Here is a 20,936-nt window from a genome sequence, read left to right on the forward strand (position 1 = left end):
CCCTAAGGATTAGGATTCATGGCGATAGACTGTCCTACGGGCACCCAGGGTCCACTATCGGGGGACCCCTGCTGGGATTTTCTAGGGCCTTCGGAACCGAAGTTAGGGCAAATTAACAGATTGGGAGTTTCAGAGGATGGGATATAACACTAATTCTTTCCAGCAAAAAAAATCATTTTTTTGATTACCAGGAAGGAGTTCCCCAAGACTCTGGGGTTTTCACCACAAAATTTCGCTCCTTCAAGCAAGGTGTGGTGGTATCAGAAAGTAGTTGCTAGCCCCAACGGTTCTGGAGATATAACCCCAAACCGGCTACTTAAAAATGGGTCCAATCCCACTTAGCCCACAAACATCACAATACAAACACATAAGAAGGGACAGGGACATACATTCACAGGAGGAACATAGCACTAAAACAGTTGTACACATGTTTCCATGACGTGGGCTGTATATTCAGGGTGCAACCCAGAGATATCATAGCACCCCACGTCACAGTGCTGTGTTTGCTGGCTCCGGACAGAATAAATACTCTTTATTGAACTGCTCTCTCCTGTCTGGTGCCTTGATCCTGCTGTTCTGGTCTCCTGGGACACTCACAATATAACATTCTTGATTAGGCATGTAAAACATTGGAGAAAGCAAACTTGCTGCTTTCTCTAATGTTTTACATGCCAAATCAAGAATTTAACAAATTTTTCACTATTTTCATGTTGGTTATATTTATACATTGATTTTATTAAGCAAATTCCTTTTTCTTCTCATTTTCCCTTTTACACGTCACTCTACAACCTGCCGGGCCATAAAGGGGAGTCTGCCAAAATCGAGAAATAAAAAAAAAAATTAAATTTTCGGACAAAATGCCATCATCCCACACTTGACTCTACAGATATAGCCACCCTTGAAAAACATAAACAAATAAATTGAGGTCAAGAAAATTAATGTGATGGGAGTGATAATGTGAAGTAAAAATAAGATTATTTGTATTATCATTAATGTATTGAATAAACAATAATAAATCCTCCACAGAACCAGTCCAAATTAATAACAAATCATCTATGTAACGACGGTAAAAATAAAGTGACAGTAAGGGTTTCTATTTCCAAACACGTAGGACGCCTCCCACCAACCCATGAAAAGGTTGGCATAGGAGGGCACAAAGCATGTGCCCATGGCTGTCCCACGTGTTTGGAGATAGAAACCCCCTGAAAAAAAGAAAATAATTATGTGTAAGAAGGAAATGAATACTGTCTAAAAGAAAAATCGCATGTGCTGGTGAGAGGGAAGGATCCAGATCCCATAAATATTTGGTGGCCAGAAGCCCATCAGTGGGAGAAATGAATAAATAGAAGAAACATCTAAAGTCACCCAGAGAAAATGCGGTGACCCGTGAAAATTGTGAAACAAAGATAATAATTGAGAAGTGTCTAGCAAATGTGAGGAGAGTGTAGAAACAATTGGTTGTAAGTAATGGTCTATATAAATAGACAAGTGTTCACTAAGTGACCCTATACTAGAAACAATAGGACGCCCAGGTAGTTAAAGAAGGGACTTGTGTATTTTAGGAAGATGGTGAAAGATGGGAGTGATGGGGTGCAAACAGCAGAGATAATCAAACTCCTTAGTTTTAATTTTCTTGACCACAATTTATTTGTTGGCCTCGATCAAAAAGTCCATACAGATATTTGTCGCAAAGAGCACTCTAGAAATACACTTTTACATGCAAGCAGCAGTCATAATCGAAGTCTATTTAAGGGCATTCCATACGGTCAATATATTAGATTGTGTCGCAATTGTTCTTGTTTAGAGGACTTTAAATCGCGACCAGTAGAGTTGACTAATCGTTTTTTATCCAGAGGATATAATAAAGAAATACTTGAAGATGCTTATTCTAAAGCATTAAATAAAACAAGAGAGGACTTGATAGATTTCAGCCATATTTCATCCAATCGTTCTAATCACAGAAGAAGTGGGAGAGTTAATCAGATTAAATTTACAACAGATCTGGACAAACATACAACTAAAAAATATTTTTTTCCAAAATTAACAGGATGCTTTTCTTGCGGTCGTTGCAAGATATGCAAATACATACTTAAGACTAAAACCTTTAGTAATATGGAGGGTAACAGAACATACAATATTTTGTCTTTTATGAATTGTAATATGGAATTTGTCATTTATATGCTTGTTTGTGGGTGTAACAAGAGATATGTTGGCTTAACAACAAGAATGTTCAAGCTCTGTATAATGGAACATATGAGACTTATTCTCGGGAGACCTGATCCATCCTGTCTCCAAACATTTTAGCGAATGTCAACAAGGATCTCTTGCTAACTTTAGATGTATCGCTATTGAACATATTTCAATTCACATCAGAGGAGCGGATAGAATTAATACCCTATATAAAAGGGAAGCTCATTGGATTTTCTGCCTGGATACACTGATCCCTAAGGGGTTAAACTCAGAATGGGACCTGAAATATTTTCTTTAATACATTATTTCTTTAAATCCTTATGAGTTATCGCATCAGCACTATAGGATTGTTGATTTAAATTCTGTTTAAGATGTGATTCAATGGTGATCACATTCATTCTATGGTAGTTTCTTTATGCTGAATGTCACTCATTTAATCTATTACTATTTTTGGTGTCTATGATATAACGTCTATTTCTATAATGTTATTGTTCATATATTTTGAACTATTTAATAGGATAGAAAAAAGATTCTATCTATACTGTCCTTGACATATAAGTTTAACATATTTGAGATCAAGGAAGATTGAATATGTCTTTATATCCAATAGCCCAGCGGTGCGCAAACTGGGGGGCGCGACCCCCAGGGGGGGCGGGAGATTTTTCAGGGAGGGGTGCAGTGTTCCAGAGACCCCGCGCTCTTCCCCCAGGCATTTAAATTAATGCCGGGGGATCACGTGAGGCTCATGCAACGGTTTACTTACCTTGCTTCAGCCAGCTTGTGTTGCGTCGCCATGGCAACACGGCGGTAAATGAGACGTGACATGACCCCGCAGTGTCATCTGACGCGGATGAAGGTAGGCGGGGAGGGGGCGAGAGCCGGGGGGAGCGAGACAGGGGGGCGCAGCACAAAGTTTGCGCTCCCCTGCATTAGACTTTCTAATGTAGCTAGTCAACATCAGTATTGTTATCGTTTTAGAGGGAGATTTGTTTGTTTACTATATGGATATGTCTTTTGCATATGTTCTTTACTTGTGTCCATTGACATTGAAATGTTATTGTAATTTTAAGATGTATTATATGGTATTGGCTCTCATGATGTGATTCACATTGCAGCTTTTTTGACATCACTATAGATTGATAAGTAATCTTATGATCCAATATTGATCATAGTAACCAATTGAGATTAGATTTTGTTGCCTATCCCTTAGAGAATGATTTCCTGAATGATTTGAATTTCATTACCTGCAAGTTATTACTAAATCATTGATTTCATCAGAGATCCACGCAGTGGTTTAATTCAATTTAAGAACATGTATATGTTTAGTGTCTAGGACTGATATAACTTTCTGATACACTTAGGTCAATTTGTTGCAATTTATTTACACATTATTTATTACAAGTTATGCAGTTTGTGTTCACATTTAATGAGAGCCTTTGCCATACCTAACTATGCCTTAGCTGTTCATTCTAAATAATTACACTCAGATGTTCTGAATTAGAAGGAGGGGCTATATCACTTACCTTTGTGTATGCTCCTGTAGACTCCTTGAGAAAGTGCTGTTAGCATGAAACGCGTGGGAGGAGATTTTTCCCTATTTTGTCCTTAGACTGTTTTTTTTTAATATGTGACCCAATAAACTTTTTTTACTTTTGTATTACCAGGTGAGCTGATGGTGGTTTTTCGCTGGGTTGCTGCTCAACCAATCCTTGGTTATATTCTGTATGCTGATTCCCCGATTGGAGTGACGCTCTGCAGTGTGGCAGGCTCCGTTACACAGGACACACACCATCGGTTACAGAGGAGACATTATCACAAGCAGCTGGGCTGAACCGCAAGAACACAGAGATGGAGGCAGAACTTCAAAGTGGAACGGGGGCTACAGAGGTAATTCACCTATCCTCCGCAGTGTAGACACCCCCACCAGTCGTTCATCATACACTCCATGGCTTACTCTCTTTGTCCTGATCTCCTCCATGTGACCGTCACACCTCCACTCAACCATACCATACACCGTTATCCCTACAATCACCCCTCCCTTCCACCACCACCTTTTAGCATCCATCTACGTATAAACACACAACACATCCTACCCCTACACAATCACTACACCAAACCATACCCTACATCATCAAACATACAATCCCCCTTCCTCTCACCCCTCCCCTACTCCCCCACCTCACATGCTCTCAATCACCTCTCCATTCAACACACTCCACTACCCTGTACCCTACACTCACACTCACTTTTTCAACCACCCCCACTGCTCTTTTTTAACCCTCCCTTAACACACTATTAACACCCCCCCTTCCCACCCACTCAACACCACAACCGTCTTTCAACCAAACACAAATAATAAATTGTACACACTTTGACAGGTCGCACAACAACCGGTATTTTCAAATCAACATCTACCGCGTGTCACACACAACATTCTACTCATAATCGGTAAGTGTGTTACATCCATGTACGCTTAAACACACAACACCTCCTACCCCTATACACAATCACCTACACACTCACTACAACATCACCCCTCCACCATACCCAAAACACTGAACCCTACAATCACCCCTCTACTCCCTCCTCCCCTAACCCACCAGCTCCCATCTTCTCATACACCACTCAACTATCCCTTTACCTCACTACCCTCCCCACTCAGCTACCCCCTCCACTGCCCTCACCACTCCACTCCCCTCTACCCATCACCACCCCCCTCCCCCACCCTCACTATCCACCTCCACTCAACATCCACACCACCACCCTCCCCTCTCCCACACTAACCTCCCCACCAACTCCACTACCCCAATCCCCTCTCCTACCCTCCCTATCCACCTCCACTCAACATCCACACCACCCCCCTCCCTCCCTCCCCTCTCCCACACTAACCTCCCCACCAATTCCACTACCCCAATCCCCTCCCCTACCCACCTCCACTCAACATCCACCCCACCCCACTCCCCCCCTCCCCACACTAACCTCCCAACCAACTCCACACTACCCTCCCCCCTTCATCCTCACCTCACCCATCCACTCCTACATTCACCCCTCCTACACATTCCCCCCTCCCCTCACCCTCCTCTACTTTAACCCCCCTCTTCTACACAAAAAACACCCTCTTTCAAACACACCTCATTAGACCACATATTATTATTCAATTTGATATACTTTCACATGTACCACAAGTATTTAATTTACCTGTTGTTCAAACCATTCCACTGTTAACCGGTAACTGTATTACACCCATGTACGCCTAACTGCTACAACTTTTACCCACCACTACAACCTTTAACAACACCGTGGTGCACAAAAAAAAAATGTATTTCACTGCCACCACTATTCTGCCACACACATTGAATAAACGTTAACACCTCACACATATAATATTGAATTCTTATACTTTTTATTTTAAACAACATCAATTTATTTTATCTATTTACATTACGGGCAACGCCGGGTCTCTCAGCTAGTAACAATATATTGTGGAACTTTGACAGCTCTGGAATATTTTTGTCAGTCTTGGAGCTTTGAATGGTTAATATATTATACATGCCTAAGCTGGCAATCATTTCATGCTCCGGTTATAAATCTGTCAAAATCCTGATTGTGTGACTAACGAAATGGCCGCCTTCTGACTTCGTGATGCAGTCTGTGAAATGCTGCAGCTGATATGCAACATTATATTACTAAATGTATCACATTGTTTCAGCTTTCAGAGTAATAGACTGATCTGTTTGTGATACTTTGTTGCCAAAGGAAAGAGCTCATAAAAAGGTGCGTGGGGGTCTGTTTTAAAAGAGGAAGTGGATATGACTTTCTAAATAGTTGCTGTAGCAACCAAACAATTATCAGAACATTTTTAAAAAAAAATGTCATCAGGAGTTAAAAAATGAAAAATGCAGCCAGTATTATCCAATACTACAGAACTGATTAAAACATTTTTTTATTTCAGCACCACTTGTTCCATTTTTTTTTTTTTAATTTTTCATATGTTGAATATGTCCAGAAAATTAGACATTCCTTTGAAACACATCGGGACTATTTAAGTAAAGAAAAGCATGCATTTGAAATGTAAAGAGAGAGGTTATGTGCAGAAGAAACAAGTGATCGCGCTAATCTGAGACAGTCACTGTAACGGCTGATCGGCTAATTGTGCAGCTGAGAAGACTAAACCAGTTTTATGAAATCCCCTGGATTTTGTGTATCCGCATCTGACACTGCATCAGTCTAGTCGATAATCTTCAACAAAACTATCCAGACGACCTTGAAGCGTCTCGCAGAACAATACGTTCACTTTTCCTCTTCAATACCCCAAATATTAAAAGGCAGAATATGGTTGACCATGATCTCTAGGATAATTTCCCCAATGTTTAAATGATGCTGCGTATTTTTTTTGTCCCTGCCTATGGGGAAAAAGTATTAAGTTGTGTTTGAAGCGAATAAGAAACAAAACACAACTATGGGCCAAGACAGTATATCAGCATGATCTCTGTAAAGCGCTACGTAAAAATAGTTGAGCTATACAAGAACAAACTATTATTATTTCAAACAGATAACTTTACCATTAAGAACCTCCCCCTGTATTTCTCATGTGGGCTGTGCTTCTACATTACTCCGAGTTCCAAATACCTGCTCAAGGACTCAGAATTTACACCCAAAACTGTTTCATACAATATTGATCAATTGCACATTGGAAATCATGTTTTGTGCATTACTTAGTAGGTTCGAAATATATGAAAACACTTTATTTTGCCTACAAACATTAAAGCAGCAGTCCAAGCTGCCGTTTTTTTTTTAAATGTAATATCTTTTCCCCCTTTAATATGTGCATCAATACAATCCACACAATGGTAAGTAATTAGCCAAGTTGCCGATCGATCCGTTCTCCTGTGATTGATCGGCGAAGATTCGGTTCGGGGGTTCACAAAAATGGCTGCCAGTGCATTGACTCACACTTCCTCCCCCTTGTTATTTTGTTTAAACCAAGTATCAAACCACAGATAAAAGGGATCAACAATTACCAGATAATGTTAGAACTAAACAGAGCCAAAGAAATAAGAAATGTATTCATTTTCACACAGTAGCAGAAAAAGTTTAAATTTTATTTCCTAAGGAAGCCAATACAATAGTTTTCTAAAAAAACAAACAAGATGTGGGACGTCCCCATAAAAAAGAGCAGAGTCATATTATTTCACATTTTCCTCATCGTATTACATTGTAAAAATGTAGATTTGCCACAAGAATCTAAAATGATTTATAGCATAACCTTACAATTGCATTTGGTTGTAAGATAAACAGAACAACATTTTGATGGAGGCCAAAAGGATGCTCGCATTGGGCGTCTAGGAGTTAATAGGCAAATATCAGGAGTGCTTCTCTTAACGAGTGTACATTCAAGCTTGGTTTTAAAAATGATTTCAGAAATAGGCACTTGTTTATTCTTTTATATTCTTTGACAATAGATGTGGCGCTGTACATAGCAGAATGACACAGGCGCAATGTTTTTCTTGGTACCAAATTCATGTTGTACAGTTCACAAGGAACCAGTGTCTCAAAGCCAAGTACTTTCGCAAAGCGTTTGAACCGAACGTGTTCCTCTTCATGTTCCTGTTTTGAAACTTGTACTTCCCGCCACGTGCCAACGTTTTGGTCACAGAATAGAGCATTATCAAAATATCCATCTCGCTCGGTTTTGCTATAAATCCACGAATACCATCTGGTCCTGGAAGAGAGCGATGCAGAACATAATCCCAACGCCAAGCAGGAAACCAAAACTGTGGAGGATGAAATCCTTAACCTGGCAGGAATCGGAGGCCCCGCGGAGTAACATTTGGGGAAGCTGAAAAGAGGTTGTGAGAGAGAGAGAGGTTGTGAGAGATTAACATTATGCTTACTCAATTGGGCACTGTGTCTATTTATCACAAACACTTTCACATAAAAAAAAAAAAAAAAAGAAGGTCATAGAATTGTAATCCAAATCCCTGTGGAAATGGGAGGGATAGACAGGCTGTCCTAAATATAAAAGAAACCCAAGGACCAAATAAAGTCTGAGTTTTTACAGGAGAGAGGAAAATGGGCAGACTAAGGGGTTCTTATCTACCATCAAATGCTAGGAGTCTGTTGGATCCCTCGGATAGCCGAGTGTATTAATCCCCAATTATTACATTGCTTTGCAATGCGCTACAGACCCATCAACACCAGTTGAATCAAGATTTTAACCCTTCTATCCCACCAGCTTTTTTTTCCCCCATAAAATTATTTCATTTTTTTAAATCCTGATCATATCCATCGTTGTCAAACCCTCAAGTAGTTTTTATGTTTTGCAAAAATATTTTAGTAAAACTATTTAGGGGGGGGGGAGGGCGAGTTTCTTAAATCTGATGGACATCTCGGCCCAGATCACTACAACGTTGGAACCCCTGCTGCAATCCCTTCTCAGTTACTTAGGAGCCTTTTACTAACCCTACATGGAATCAATATGTATTGTATACTCTTAGGCTGCGCTTATAGTGCCGGCGACAGCGATGTCACGCTGCGGTCGCTGTAAAAATCAAATTGATGACTTCCAGCGATCGTGACCAAGCTGTCGTGACGCTTCTACTATAAGTGCATGCGATGGCAGCAATACATTTGTTTTGCCGCGACGCCGGCAATATAAGCACAGCCATAATGTGCTCTGTTCAGGGATATCGGAGCTTGATCTGACGTTAAATGTCATTGACTTGTATACTAGGCGCCGTCGGATTGAGCTGCGATTTCCATTATCAGAGCTTCATGAATCTCCCCTTATGTTTGACAGTTTTCTCTCCCCAAGTCCCCGGCTTGTCTCATCGCAAGTAGGAAGCAGTGACATCATCAGTCTGGAATTAAAGCCTCATCGGATTCTACCCTATTGCTGTATCCCAGGCAGCAGGGTTAGAAAGGTTCCGGAAGATTAGCCAGGACCTGCAGGAATATGGAGGGATGGCCTTTCGGAAGTTAAAGAACATTATATTATAGATTATAATAATAATATATTATATAAACATTTTATTAGTAGAGGGAATTACACCTTAAAGGGTTTGTGCCTCAGAAATCCTGCTGTGCATGTTACTCGTGTCTGAAATAAAAACCCAATGCATGTGTCCGACTCGTTTTGCTGACGTACCATATCCACCAGCGCCACATACAGAAATATGCCAGCTGTTACAGCAAATACCCAGGGAGTGACGTGCGCTGAGCTCTGACTGACCATGGTGCCAACCAGCATGCCCAGGTAGGACAGGAAAGCCGACACAAGGCTGAAGAAAAGTACCCTCTTCACCGAGACGCCATTCTGCATAAGTACCGCAAAATCCCCTGGGACAAAAAACATTGAAATTGTGAGTGACATGAAGTTTGAGCAGAGAAAGGGTTATTAATGACAGCAAAACATTCAACAGCCTACGTGTGTATTTTTTTGTTGTTTTTTTTTAATAAAAATCTGTTTTGTAGTATTATATAATACTTACCGCATTTAACAAAAAGTATCTATTTGTAATGTGTTTTAATATACTGAGCATCATTTGGTTGCTATAGCAGGTTTTAGCACACTTCCCCAGCAGTGCAAGATCGTTGGTAAATTATCACAAACAGGAAAGTGTGGCAGTGTTCCCAGACTGTGTCTGAGCTGTAAGCTGTAACAATAGATAATGTTACCCTAGTAATATAGTAATGATGCAGAGAAGGAATAAACAGACAGGGCAATACATGGATGAAAGGGGCAGTGAGACACAGGACCATACATCCATCAGCAGTGTGCAGGGGGGGGGGGGGAAAGAGGGGCTTAATAGTAAAATTCACAGAGGCGCAGGGAGAAAACATTACAAAAAATGATGATAGTCCCCGTAACAGCAATAAATCTCCTTGTTTTAGTGTCAAAGTGTTGAGTACTTTTAAACATTCCATTGAGGATTTTGATTGTTAAGTTATTTATGGAATGATCTGGGTGTGAGAAGTGGTGTCACACTTGGGTGCAATATCTTCCTTCTTCATGGTGTGTTATTGTGCGTCTGTGTAAATTCATTCTGGTTTGAAGTTTTTGGGTGGTTTCACCAACTTACCATCCTTTGTCAGATTTGCGGCATTGAATCATATACACCAGGGGTGCGCAAGCCGAGGTGCGCGCGAGATTATCTGTGGGGACTACAGAGGCCCCGCGCGCTTCATGAAAGCATTTCAATGAAATGCCGGCGAAAGCCTCTGTAATTTCTCCTTACATTGGTTCCGACCGCTTCTGGTGACGTGTCGCCACGGCAACGTGACATCATGATGCCAGAATACCAGAGCCAAGGTAAGGAGGGATGGTTGGGGGGGGGGGTGCGCGAGGAGAGGGTGACAGCCGGCAGGGGGCGCAGGAGAAAAATATTGCGTTCCCCTGAAATACACCACATTCCTGGATATGCAGCAGAATGTTCCTTTAACATTGAATGTTCTATATTTGTGACTGGCTGTGGGATCTTGGCATATATGTTTACAAAGTTTGCAACGTGTGTTGTTGCACGGTCTTGTGCCATTAAAAGCGTCCTTCAGTTCATTATGAAATTTCTGACTAACTTCTGTCTGAGGTTTGGCGGTTGCTAGAATGCAAGGATGGGAGGTTTGGTGAAAATGTCTTAATGTTTCATCCTCTGTCACCATAGGGTTGCAAATCTTTGATTATTTTTCACATTCCCTCTAGGGCCGGGTTGTATGTAGCCACTAATGGTAGAAGTGTTTTTCTTTCTTCTTGTATTGGAGCAGGTGTTCGCGTGGGGCTTTAGGTGCAGTTATTTGATTGTTGTGGCAATAGTCTTTGGCTTGTATCCCTCATGTCTGAATGATTCAGTCACAGTTGTGAGATGCCGGTTTCGGTCTTCGGTGTCAGAGCATATGCGGTGGTATCTTATCGCCTGGCTGTGTATGATACCTTGTTTTGCGTGAGTGGGTTGGACGCTGGAGTTATGGAGGTAACTGCATCCGTCTGTGTGTTTCTTGTATACAGATGTGTGTAATTTGCCATTCTTCAGTGTTACTGTGGTATCTAGAAAGTTCACTAGGTTTGCTGAATAATGTATTTTGAGCTTAATTGATGGGTGGAATGAATTCAAGGACTCATAACATTGTTTGAGATTTTCTTCACCCTCTGTCCATATTATAAACAGATGATCAATTGTAAGGTTTGTGGAGGCATGTGGTAAGGAATCTCTCTTCAAAATTGGCCATAAAAAGATTAGCATATTACGGTACCATCCAGGTGTCCTTTGGAGCCCCCATTAGTTGTAGATAAATGTCCTTGTTGAAGCTGAAGTAGTTGTATGTGCGGATGTATTCTGTTTGGTAATTACTTCAGCGCTGTATTTCTGATCCAGGGAAGATGTTGCCAGGAATTGTAAGCATGCCTCAGTGCCATCCCTGTGTGGGGGATTTTACTGTACAGTGATTCTACATCCATTGGTAACCAGTAGTGTGTTGGGTGGTAGTTATTTGATGTTTAGTTTGAGAAAAGCTGTGGTATCTTTTATGAAGCTGTTGGCGTTTGGGACTTGTAGTTCTAGAATATTGTTCCCTAGGCCTGATATTTGTTCAGCGAATATCTATACTTGTTATAATTGGTCTGCCAGGGTTTCCTGGTTTGTGGATTTGGGAAACATCTAGAAGATACCAACTCCTGGGTTGTTAGGTATTAGTAGCCCCAATTCTGGTTGCAGGTGATTAGGGAATGATTTGATGAGATTCTGGAGTTGTTTTGTATATTCCTGGGTTGGTACTTTGGTCCGTTTATTTAGGTGTTGTCTGTTAGTTGTCTATTGCTTCTTCTATGTATTTATTTGTATCCATAACCACCACCGCGCACCTCCTTTTATCTGCTGGTTTGATGGTGATGTTGTGGTTGGTTCGCAGTTCCTTGATTGCAGATCTCTCTACGGGGGATAGGTTGTACATTATTTTTTCTGCTGTGCTGATGCTTGTATGGAAACTCGCAATCTAGCGATCTAGTTTTCAGGTTGCGTCATGTTGGTGGTGTGAAAGGGTGTTCCTCTTCTTGTTACTGTACTCCATCATTCTGTGGGTGCTTCCTTTTTTTGTGTGGAAAGGAGAAAATTTAAAACAACTTACCGTAATTTTCTTTTCCTGGAACTATGGCAGTGGGCACCTTTGGGTTAATCCCTTCTCACTCTAGGTAGGACAGGAAATAGACTTTTGCAGGTAGGCCATATAAGGCCCCTCCATCTACCTGCACCTTAGTCTTACGATTCTTCCATAGCTGAAATATATAACTGATAGGCATTAGACATACATAGGGAGGGTAACTATGTGCCCACTGCCATGGTTCCAGGAAAAGAAAATTACGGTAAGTTGTTTTAAATTTTCTCCTTTCCTGATCACCCTGGCAGTGGGCACCTTTGGGACATACCCAAGTAGTGACAATTTTAGGGAGGGATACATCAGAATAAACACCACCAGTTAATGCCTTTATCAGTTTGACCTTTATTAATACACTTTACACTTTATTTCACTACAGATTCTAACACTCTACGACCAAAGCTGGCGTCAGCTGATGATTGTACGTCTAGTCTGTAGTATTTCAAGAATGTATTGAATGAGGACCAGACTGCCGCTTTGGATATCTGTCCTGGTGTAGCCTGGGCTTTAAATGCCCATGAAGTAGACATGGCCCTTGTAGAATGAGCTTTAATGTTCAAAGGTTTATCTTGTCCTTTGCTTTCATAAGCTTTTTTAATACAAGACACTATCCACTGGGAAATTGTTGTCTTTGATGCTGCTTGACCTTTCTTCGGTCCCTCTGGTATGGTGAATAGTCTGTCTGACTTTCTGATATCTTGCATCCTTTCCATGTACACTTTTAGACATCTTACCACGTCTAATTTATGCAGTCTTTCTTCTTTCTTATTCTTTGGTTCTGGACAGAATGACGGAATCACAATTTCTTGATTCATGTGGAACTGTGATACAACCTTTGGCAGGAATTGATGCACTGGTCTGAGAACTGCCTTGTCTTGATGTATGACTAGGAATGGTTCAATGGCTGATAGAGCCTGTAGTTCTCCCACTCTCCTTGCTGAGGTGATTGCTATCAAAAACGCCATTTTCCATGATAACCATTTTAAGCCCATCTCCTGTATAGGTTCAAACGGAGCTGCTGTTAGTACATCCAATACTAGGGACAAGTCCCATGTAGGTACCCTGTTCTTGATTTGAGGCCTTAATCTTTTAACTGTCTGCAAGAACCTGATGACTAATCTTTCCATTGCCAGATTTCTTTCCAATAAGGCTGTGAGTGCAGAAACCTGTACTTTCAATGAGCTAAGACAGAGACCTTTCTCAAATCCCTTTTGCAGGAACTCTACTATTGACACAATTCTAGGTGAAAGGAAATTTTGTTTTTCTTTATCACACCAATCGCGAAAGCAAAGCCAGATTCTATGGTATACTTTTGATGTGGAACCTTTCCTTGCTTGTAAAAGGGTCTGGATCGTTTTGTCTGAACAACCCTTCAGTCTCAATGTTTCCCGCTCAATCGCCATGCCGTCAAGGCCCATTGTTTGGCGATCGGATGACATATTGGCCCCTGTCGCATCAGTCCTTTGCGATCTGGTATGTGCCATGGTGTATCTACTGCCATATTTACCAAGTGTGTGAACCAAAGCCTTCTTGGCCAGTATGGTGCTACGAATATCACCTCTGCTTGGTCTTCCCTGATTGCTTTTGGAATTAGGGGAATAGGAGGGAACAGGTATACCAACTTGAAGTCCCATTTAAAACTGAGAGCATCTGTACCTTGTGCGCTTGGATGAAACTGTCTGGCACAGTAGTTCCTTACCTTGCGGTTCTGATGTGTCGCCATGAGATCTATGTCTGGCTGACCCCATCGCTCTACCAGTTCTTGAAACACCTGTGGATCTAATACCCATTCTTCTGGGTGTATGATGTTCCGACTTAGAAAGTCTGCTGTGACATTTTCCAGTCCTGGGATATGTATGGCTGTAATTTCCGACAAGTGGCGCTCTGCCCAAAAGAGGATTTCTGCTGTGAGGTTCATCAGCTTTCTGCTCCTGGTTCCTCCTTGCTTGGCTATATACTTGACAACTGATGTGTTGTCTGATTCTATTTTTATATAGCCACCATTTATTTGGTCTTGGAAAGCTTCTAGGGCCCTTTGTACTGCTTTTAGTTCCAGCAGATTTGATGGAAGATGCTTTTCCTGGTTTGTCCAGGTTCCTTGCACCAATGTTTCTCCCATTTGGGCACCCCAACCTGTGTTGCTCGCATCTGTTGTAATTCTTACCCACTGTACTGGGTGTAGTGTTTGTCCTTTTCCCAGGTTTCGGGTATCTTCCCACCACTTTAATTCCTGTTTTGTGTGTGGGTGCAACAAGATTCTTTGTCTTGTGTTTTTGTGATTCCCGTTCCATTGTTGCAAAAAATTGTTTTGTAATGGTCTCATATGTAGTGCTGCCCATTTTGTGACGCTTAATGTTGAAGCGAATTTTCCCAGGAGCTTCATGCATTCTTCTGCTGAAGTCCTGGCAGCTTTCCTGAGCTTCTTTGTTTGCATGGCTATGTCTTGCCTCTTTGCGTCTGGTAGTCTCACTTCTCCTTTTGCTGTTTCGAATTCTACCCCCAGAAACCTTAACAGTTGAGTGGGCATGAGAAGGCTCTTGTCTCTGTTTATTAACCAACCGTGCTGTTCCAGGAAGGTTATTACCATCTTCTGGTCTTGTTGTAGTTTCTCCAGACTTTTTGATTTTACCAGGATGTCGTCCAGGTATGGGAATATTTCTATCCCTCTCTCTCTAATTTCTGCCACTAGAGGGGCTAGAACCTTTGTAAACGTCCTTGGGGAAGTCACCAGACCAAATGGCAGTGCTGTGTACTGATAATGATCTTGATTTACTGCAAACCTTAGAAATCTTTGGTGTCCCTTTGCTATGGGCACATGTAGATAAGCGTTTTTTAAGTGTATCGCCACCATCCAGTCTCCTGGTTGTACTTCTTGAATAATCAGGTTCAACGACACCATCTTGAATTTTCTTATTCTCAAGAATGCATTTACCTTTCTTAGGTCTAGGATTGCTCTGTAATCCCCTGTAGGTTTCTTTACTAGAAATATTCTGGAATAAATTTCACTTCCTCTGTCTTCCTGAGGTACCTTCTTTATTACTTCCGCCTGTAATAACTTCTTTAAAGCCAAATTCATTTGCCTTCTTTTTTCCTTGGACTGTATCCATGTTATTAGGCCCATATTTCTACTTGGCATCTCTCTGAATTCTATACTGTACCCCTGACGAATGGTTTCTAATACTCAATTGTCCTGTATTGTTTGGGCCCATGTTGCAGAAAACTGCTTCAGTCGCCCTCCTACTGGCAACTGCTGGGCCCTCTGACCTTCATGTGGGCTTGTTCTTTGCAAATGATCCTCTTCCTCTGATGCCACGAAAAAGCCGGTTCTGGCCGCCCCTCCATGTTGTTTGTCTTGGAAATGACCTGCCAGGTCTATATGCCTTTGCTTCCTTATACTGGTTTCTATTAGCCTGTTGGAAACCGAATCTTCTGGCCCTGTTTTCCTGAGGTAAAAAAGTGCTCTTACCTCCTGATGCTTTTGTTATTATGGCATCCAGTTTGTTGCCGAAGAGGAACTCGCCTTCAAATGGTAGTCCACATAAGCTGTTCTTTGATGCTGTGTCAGCCATCCACTGTCTGAGCCATAAAGCCCTTCTTGCTGATACCGCTAGCGCCATAGATTTAGCTGCTAATTTTACCGCATCCAATGAGGCCTCCGCTATGTAGTCTGTTGCCCACTTTACTTCGGACAGTGCTTTAAGAATAGCACTTCTTTTTACACCCTTGTCTATTGCCTCTTCTATGTTGGCAATCCACACTCGCATAGCCCTTGCTGCTGACGTAGTTGCTATGGCTGGTTTGTAGGATGTTCCTGCTGTAACGTATGCTTTCTTCAATACGTAATCCATCTTCCTATCCATAGCGTCCTTTAATGACGCAGCTTCCTCTATTGGGATTGTGGTCTTTTTTACTATTCTGGATATAGCAGTATCCACCTTTTTGCTGACATCCCAAAATTTTACCTCCTCTTGTGGGAATGGATACATCTTCCCAAACCTTTTAGGCGTAAATACTCTGGCGTCTGGTCGCGCCAACTCCACCTGAATGAGGTCTTTAATTACCTGATGGATAGGAAAGACTCTACCTTTTCTTTGTCTCGCCCCAAAAAGTTTATCCTTCTTGTGGGTTAACTCCTCAGTATCTTCTATTCCAATGCCTGTCTCATGGCTTTGATGAGTGGATCCACCATTTCTACATCAAATTCAGATTCCTCTTCCTGAATATCTTGATCTGATGAATCCATTTCACCCTCTGATACTTGAAAACAATCAATGTCAGACTCATCTGATGAAAAACCTTTCCCCTTATCCAGACTGGTTTGGGATCTAGATCTTTTCTGCGCCGGGTTAACTGCTTGCTGGACAGCCGCATCAACACTCTGTTTAACTGCCTCCTTCATCAATACAAGGAAAGTGCTCATTTGTTCCTTGGAATCCCCTGCAGCTGCCTTAAGACAATCTTCACATAATGTCTTCCCTATTAGGGCTGGTTTCTCGCAAGCTGCGCACCATTTAGTTTCTTAGCAACCTTTCTTTTATGTTGCAGGGATTCCCCCGTACCCTTTGAAGATTCTGCTTCTGGGAGGGTAACCGCCGAACTATTTTATAAAAACAAAATACAGGCATACCCCGCTTTAAGGACACTCACTTTAAGTACACTCGCGAGTAAGTACATTTCGCTCAATAGGCAAACAGTAGCTCACGCATGCGCCTGTCAGCACGTCCTGAACAGCAATACTGGCTCCCTACCTGTACCGAAGCTGTGCGCAAGCGGGGAGACTATAGAGCCTGTTACACATGCATTATTTACATCAGTTATGCACGTATATGATGATTGCAGTACAGTACATGAATCAAAAGTGGGGAAAAGGGAGTGCTTCACTTTAAGTACATTTTCACTTTACATACATGCTCCGGTCCCATTGCGTACGGTAATGCGGGGTATGCCTGTAAATACTAAACATACACCCTAATGTATATAGCCCATCTCTCTTTCCCATGTAGAACTAAAACTAAGGACTCACCTAGTCTTGGGAACTGAACTTTTAGGTGTCTCCATTTTCGAATCCATTTCCAGCACTTGGCTTCTCCCTGCTGAGCGTTCCATGCTGCAGTTTCTCACTCACACATACACACAGTGTGTCCGTCGCTTCTCTGACGTCATCACAGTGCTTGTGCACGGCCCGCGTGTCTGTGCACGCATCTGCCGGCCGGAACGTGACGCGCGCGCTCCCGTGCACTGTTTCCTCTACCGCAGCGTTCCCGACGCTAGCGCGGTCAATTTGTGCCTTTTCTCCGGTTCGCAGCTATGGCTGCTCCCCCCTCCGCGATGTAGCGGGCTCCTGGGGTACTTTTACCGCAGCGTACCAGATGCTAATGCGGTGAGTCTAGGCCTCCACGGGCTCTCAGCTGCAGCTGCTATGCTACCCCTCCTTTCGTTTGGTACTGGGGCTTCCTTGCATGTAAGCTTCCACGGCCCGCGGCTGCAGCTGCTCCCCACCCCACGGATGCACTGGGTTCCTGGGGTTCCCCCGACTCTTAGGGGTCTCCGTCTTGCCACCGCATGGGCGCGTCGACCGGAGCTTCAGGGCTGAGAGGCTGAGGTCCCTGGATATCTGCACAAGGTGCAGTAGGTGAGTCCCTTTACAAAATAAAAAATCCTACTCCTAGCTGTGAGGACAGGAAAAAGACTAAGGTGCAGGTAGAGGGAGGGGCCTTATATGGCCTACCTGCAAAAGTCTATTTCCTGTCCTACCTAGAGTGAGAAGGGATTAACCCAAAGGTGCCCACTGCCAGGGTCATCAGGAAATATTATTTTCAGTTGTAATCTCCTGAAGAATTCTTCTAAGTCGGAGTGTAATATAAGAATACATTGTAGCTGCTGAGTTACACTGACTGAAGGATTGATTCAGGAGCAGTCATTATGTGAATCCAGAGAGCAGGATATTTGAAGATCGTTCACAGGAGAACAGATCGTTAAGTCAGCTTAGGTAATTAGTTTTCAATAAAGGTAATCAAATGCTGCATATATTAAAACAAAATGCTGACTATTTAAGGGATATTGAAGAGAAAGAAGTTAAAGGAGAAATGTACTTTGTGAAGAGTCAAGATGTTAAGGGAGCAAAGGGCTATTTAATATCAACAAACAGTACCACACAAGGATTGTAGCACAGATTATATATACATACACACACACACACACACACGTGTAGAAAAATCATATAACATACACAACATAGTGATATAAATACAGCTAGATGATGGAACTCATCGGTGTGACCTACACCTTAAAATAATTATTGGGATTAGCAGCATGTGTGGGAAAAAGTCCTATAACACATATAAAGTGAACCAGAGAGGAATAAATAATCATATATTAGTGGAGCCGTTGGCACTAATAATCATATCCATAAAGAGATATCCATATCCATAAAGAGATATCCATATCCATAAAGAGATGCACATCAACTGTTCTCATTAAATATAATCATCTGCAAGTAGCCTGCAGATCGTTGACCAAACTAACCCAGACAATTGGCCCTCGACCACAACAGCATCAATCTCAAGCCGACATTTGACATTAGGGACAATTTGGTTAAAATAATGAAGCCTACAGCTACGAATAGTACGCTACATGCCCCGTGCCTGCATACTTAATCCACCATAAGAAGCATACCAACTAGTCCGCTTTTAAGATTTAGGAGAAATTGTAGTGATTCTCTGGACTTGTACTCAGCTCACTGTATCTAGAGCTATAGGCTCAAAGAGAGGCTATGGTTTGCAATTATGAAAACACATTGCTTAAGAGAGAGAAAGTGGTTGGATTTTTATTTTTGATCGTGTTCAACCAAATGGTTTAAATCAGGGGTGTTCCAACCTTTTTTGCAGTCCCACCAATAAATGGGAACACATTATTGGCCGGGCCGCTGTCCTGCTGCCCTCTATAGCCAGGTCAAATTAATAGCTAAATCTAAACCATGCTAAAAGGTAAACAAGTATAATAAAAACATATTACAACATTTTTTATTGAGAAAAGATAAAACTTGAAATCCCCCCCCCCCCCCAAAAAAAGAATCTGAATGTGAAATGTGTCAATGGGATTTCTGCGCTTGCATCTCATTCACAGTTTCTCAATATTAGGATTGATTTGAGGTGGATAACAGAAGCAGACGGCGCCCACATTAGCGTCTGTCTGTACAGATCTGTATTTATTTTTTAACAAAGTTCATTGGCCAAAATGTCTGCTCACAAAAAAAATATGGGAAATAATTCAATTACAATTAAATTTAAGTTATCTAAATTGATTTGATTTATGTTATGTTTTAGATTGGATAGGTTTCCCTCATCATGCTCATTTGAAAGATTTTGTATTGTTCCTTGAAATCAATTTTTCCGTTCGATTTTTATTTTTTGCTCCTTAAATCAGGTGGGCCATTCCAAATGCCATAGAACCGTTTGTCCTGCCGAGAGGAGGAGGTATCTCCACTCCTGCAGCCAGCCGCGGGCTATACGGACTTATCTGAATGGTGCAGAGACTGTACTTATTCTTGGGCAGCAAATTAAACTTTCATCCGTCGGAGGCTTATTCTGCCATTTTGGAAAAACATGAAGAGATTTGCAAGTATATTTGACTTTGAACTTCCTTCGCACACTGTTGGCCTTTGTTTGGAGACTTACCTGTCTGAACCCGTATAGCACAGAGAATGCGCCCTCTGTCACCATACAGCTATACCTCCTGCACTAAAACACACACCTACAAATCATCCTCACACATTCTCTTTCTGTCCATGCTTCTCCTCCTTGCTTCTGGGGATATCTCTCCCAATCCTGGTCCCTGCCTTATTTCTAGTTGCTCTCGTCCTCGCCTTCCACATGCAACTTCTACTCCTTCTGGTGTAAACCCCTCCAACCTCATACCCATCCCCTGCCACCCTCCCTCCTCTCTCCCTTTCTCCTGTGCCCTTTGGAATGCTCGCTCCCTCTCTAACAAGTTCCTCTCTGTGCATGACTCTCTCTCACTCCCTGCTTCTCTTTGCTATAACTGAGACCTGGCTCACTCAGTCTGACTCTGCTCTGGAAGCTGCCCTCTCCTATGGTGGCCTTTCCTTCTCCCACACTCCACGCCCTGGTGGCAGGGGTGGAGGCATGGGGCTCCTGCTCTCCTCTCTCTGCCGTTACAGAACAGTTTCTATTCCCCCCTCTCTTGCTTTTCCCTCCTTCGAGGCTCACACAGTCCAGATCTTCTCTCCTCTCCCGGTCCATGTGGCGGTCATCTATCGCCCACCTACCTCTACTCATCCCCCTTCTGCCTTTCTCTCTCACTTTGAATCCTGGCTCTTGTTCTTTCTCGCCTCAGACTCCCCTGTTCTTCTCCTTGGGGACTTCAATTGCCACATTAATGACCCCTCTCTCTCTTGGGCTTCCCGCTTTCTTTCTCTAACCTGTTCTTTTGGCCTTCAACAGTGGACTGCAGCCAGCACCCACAAGGATGGCCACTACTTAGACCTGGTTTTCACTAAAAACTTCTCTCTCTCCGACTTCTCCATTTCCCCTTTTCCTCTCTCCGACCATCACCTCATCTCATTTTCTCTCTCTTGCTTCTCT

General features: G+C 42.3%; 1 protein-coding gene across 5 annotated transcripts in view; it reads right to left on the reverse strand.

The window, feature by feature from the left end:
* Nucleotides 1-7,271: 7,271 nt before the first annotated feature.
* SLC39A5 (solute carrier family 39 member 5) overlaps nucleotides 7,272-20,936 on the reverse strand; it is a 49,818-nt gene continuing 36,153 nt past the window's right edge. For 4 of the 5 annotated variants that reach the window (XM_075591309.1, XM_075591306.1, XM_075591307.1 and 1 more), the window contains 2 exons: nucleotides 9,338-9,528; nucleotides 7,272-8,029 (listed from right to left, as the gene is read on the reverse strand). In XM_075591309.1, the coding sequence (XP_075447424.1) occupies nucleotides 7,886-8,029; nucleotides 9,338-9,528 (335 nt within the window). In that variant the 3' untranslated portion in view covers nucleotides 7,272-7,885. The remainder of the gene's footprint in view (nucleotides 8,030-9,337; nucleotides 9,529-20,936) is intronic. The other variant, XM_075591310.1, reaches the window with a different exon arrangement.

Source organism: Ascaphus truei, chromosome 3 (assembly GCF_040206685.1).
Source record: "Ascaphus truei isolate aAscTru1 chromosome 3, aAscTru1.hap1, whole genome shotgun sequence".
In the NCBI taxonomy this organism is placed as follows: domain Eukaryota; kingdom Metazoa; phylum Chordata; class Amphibia; order Anura; family Ascaphidae; genus Ascaphus; species Ascaphus truei.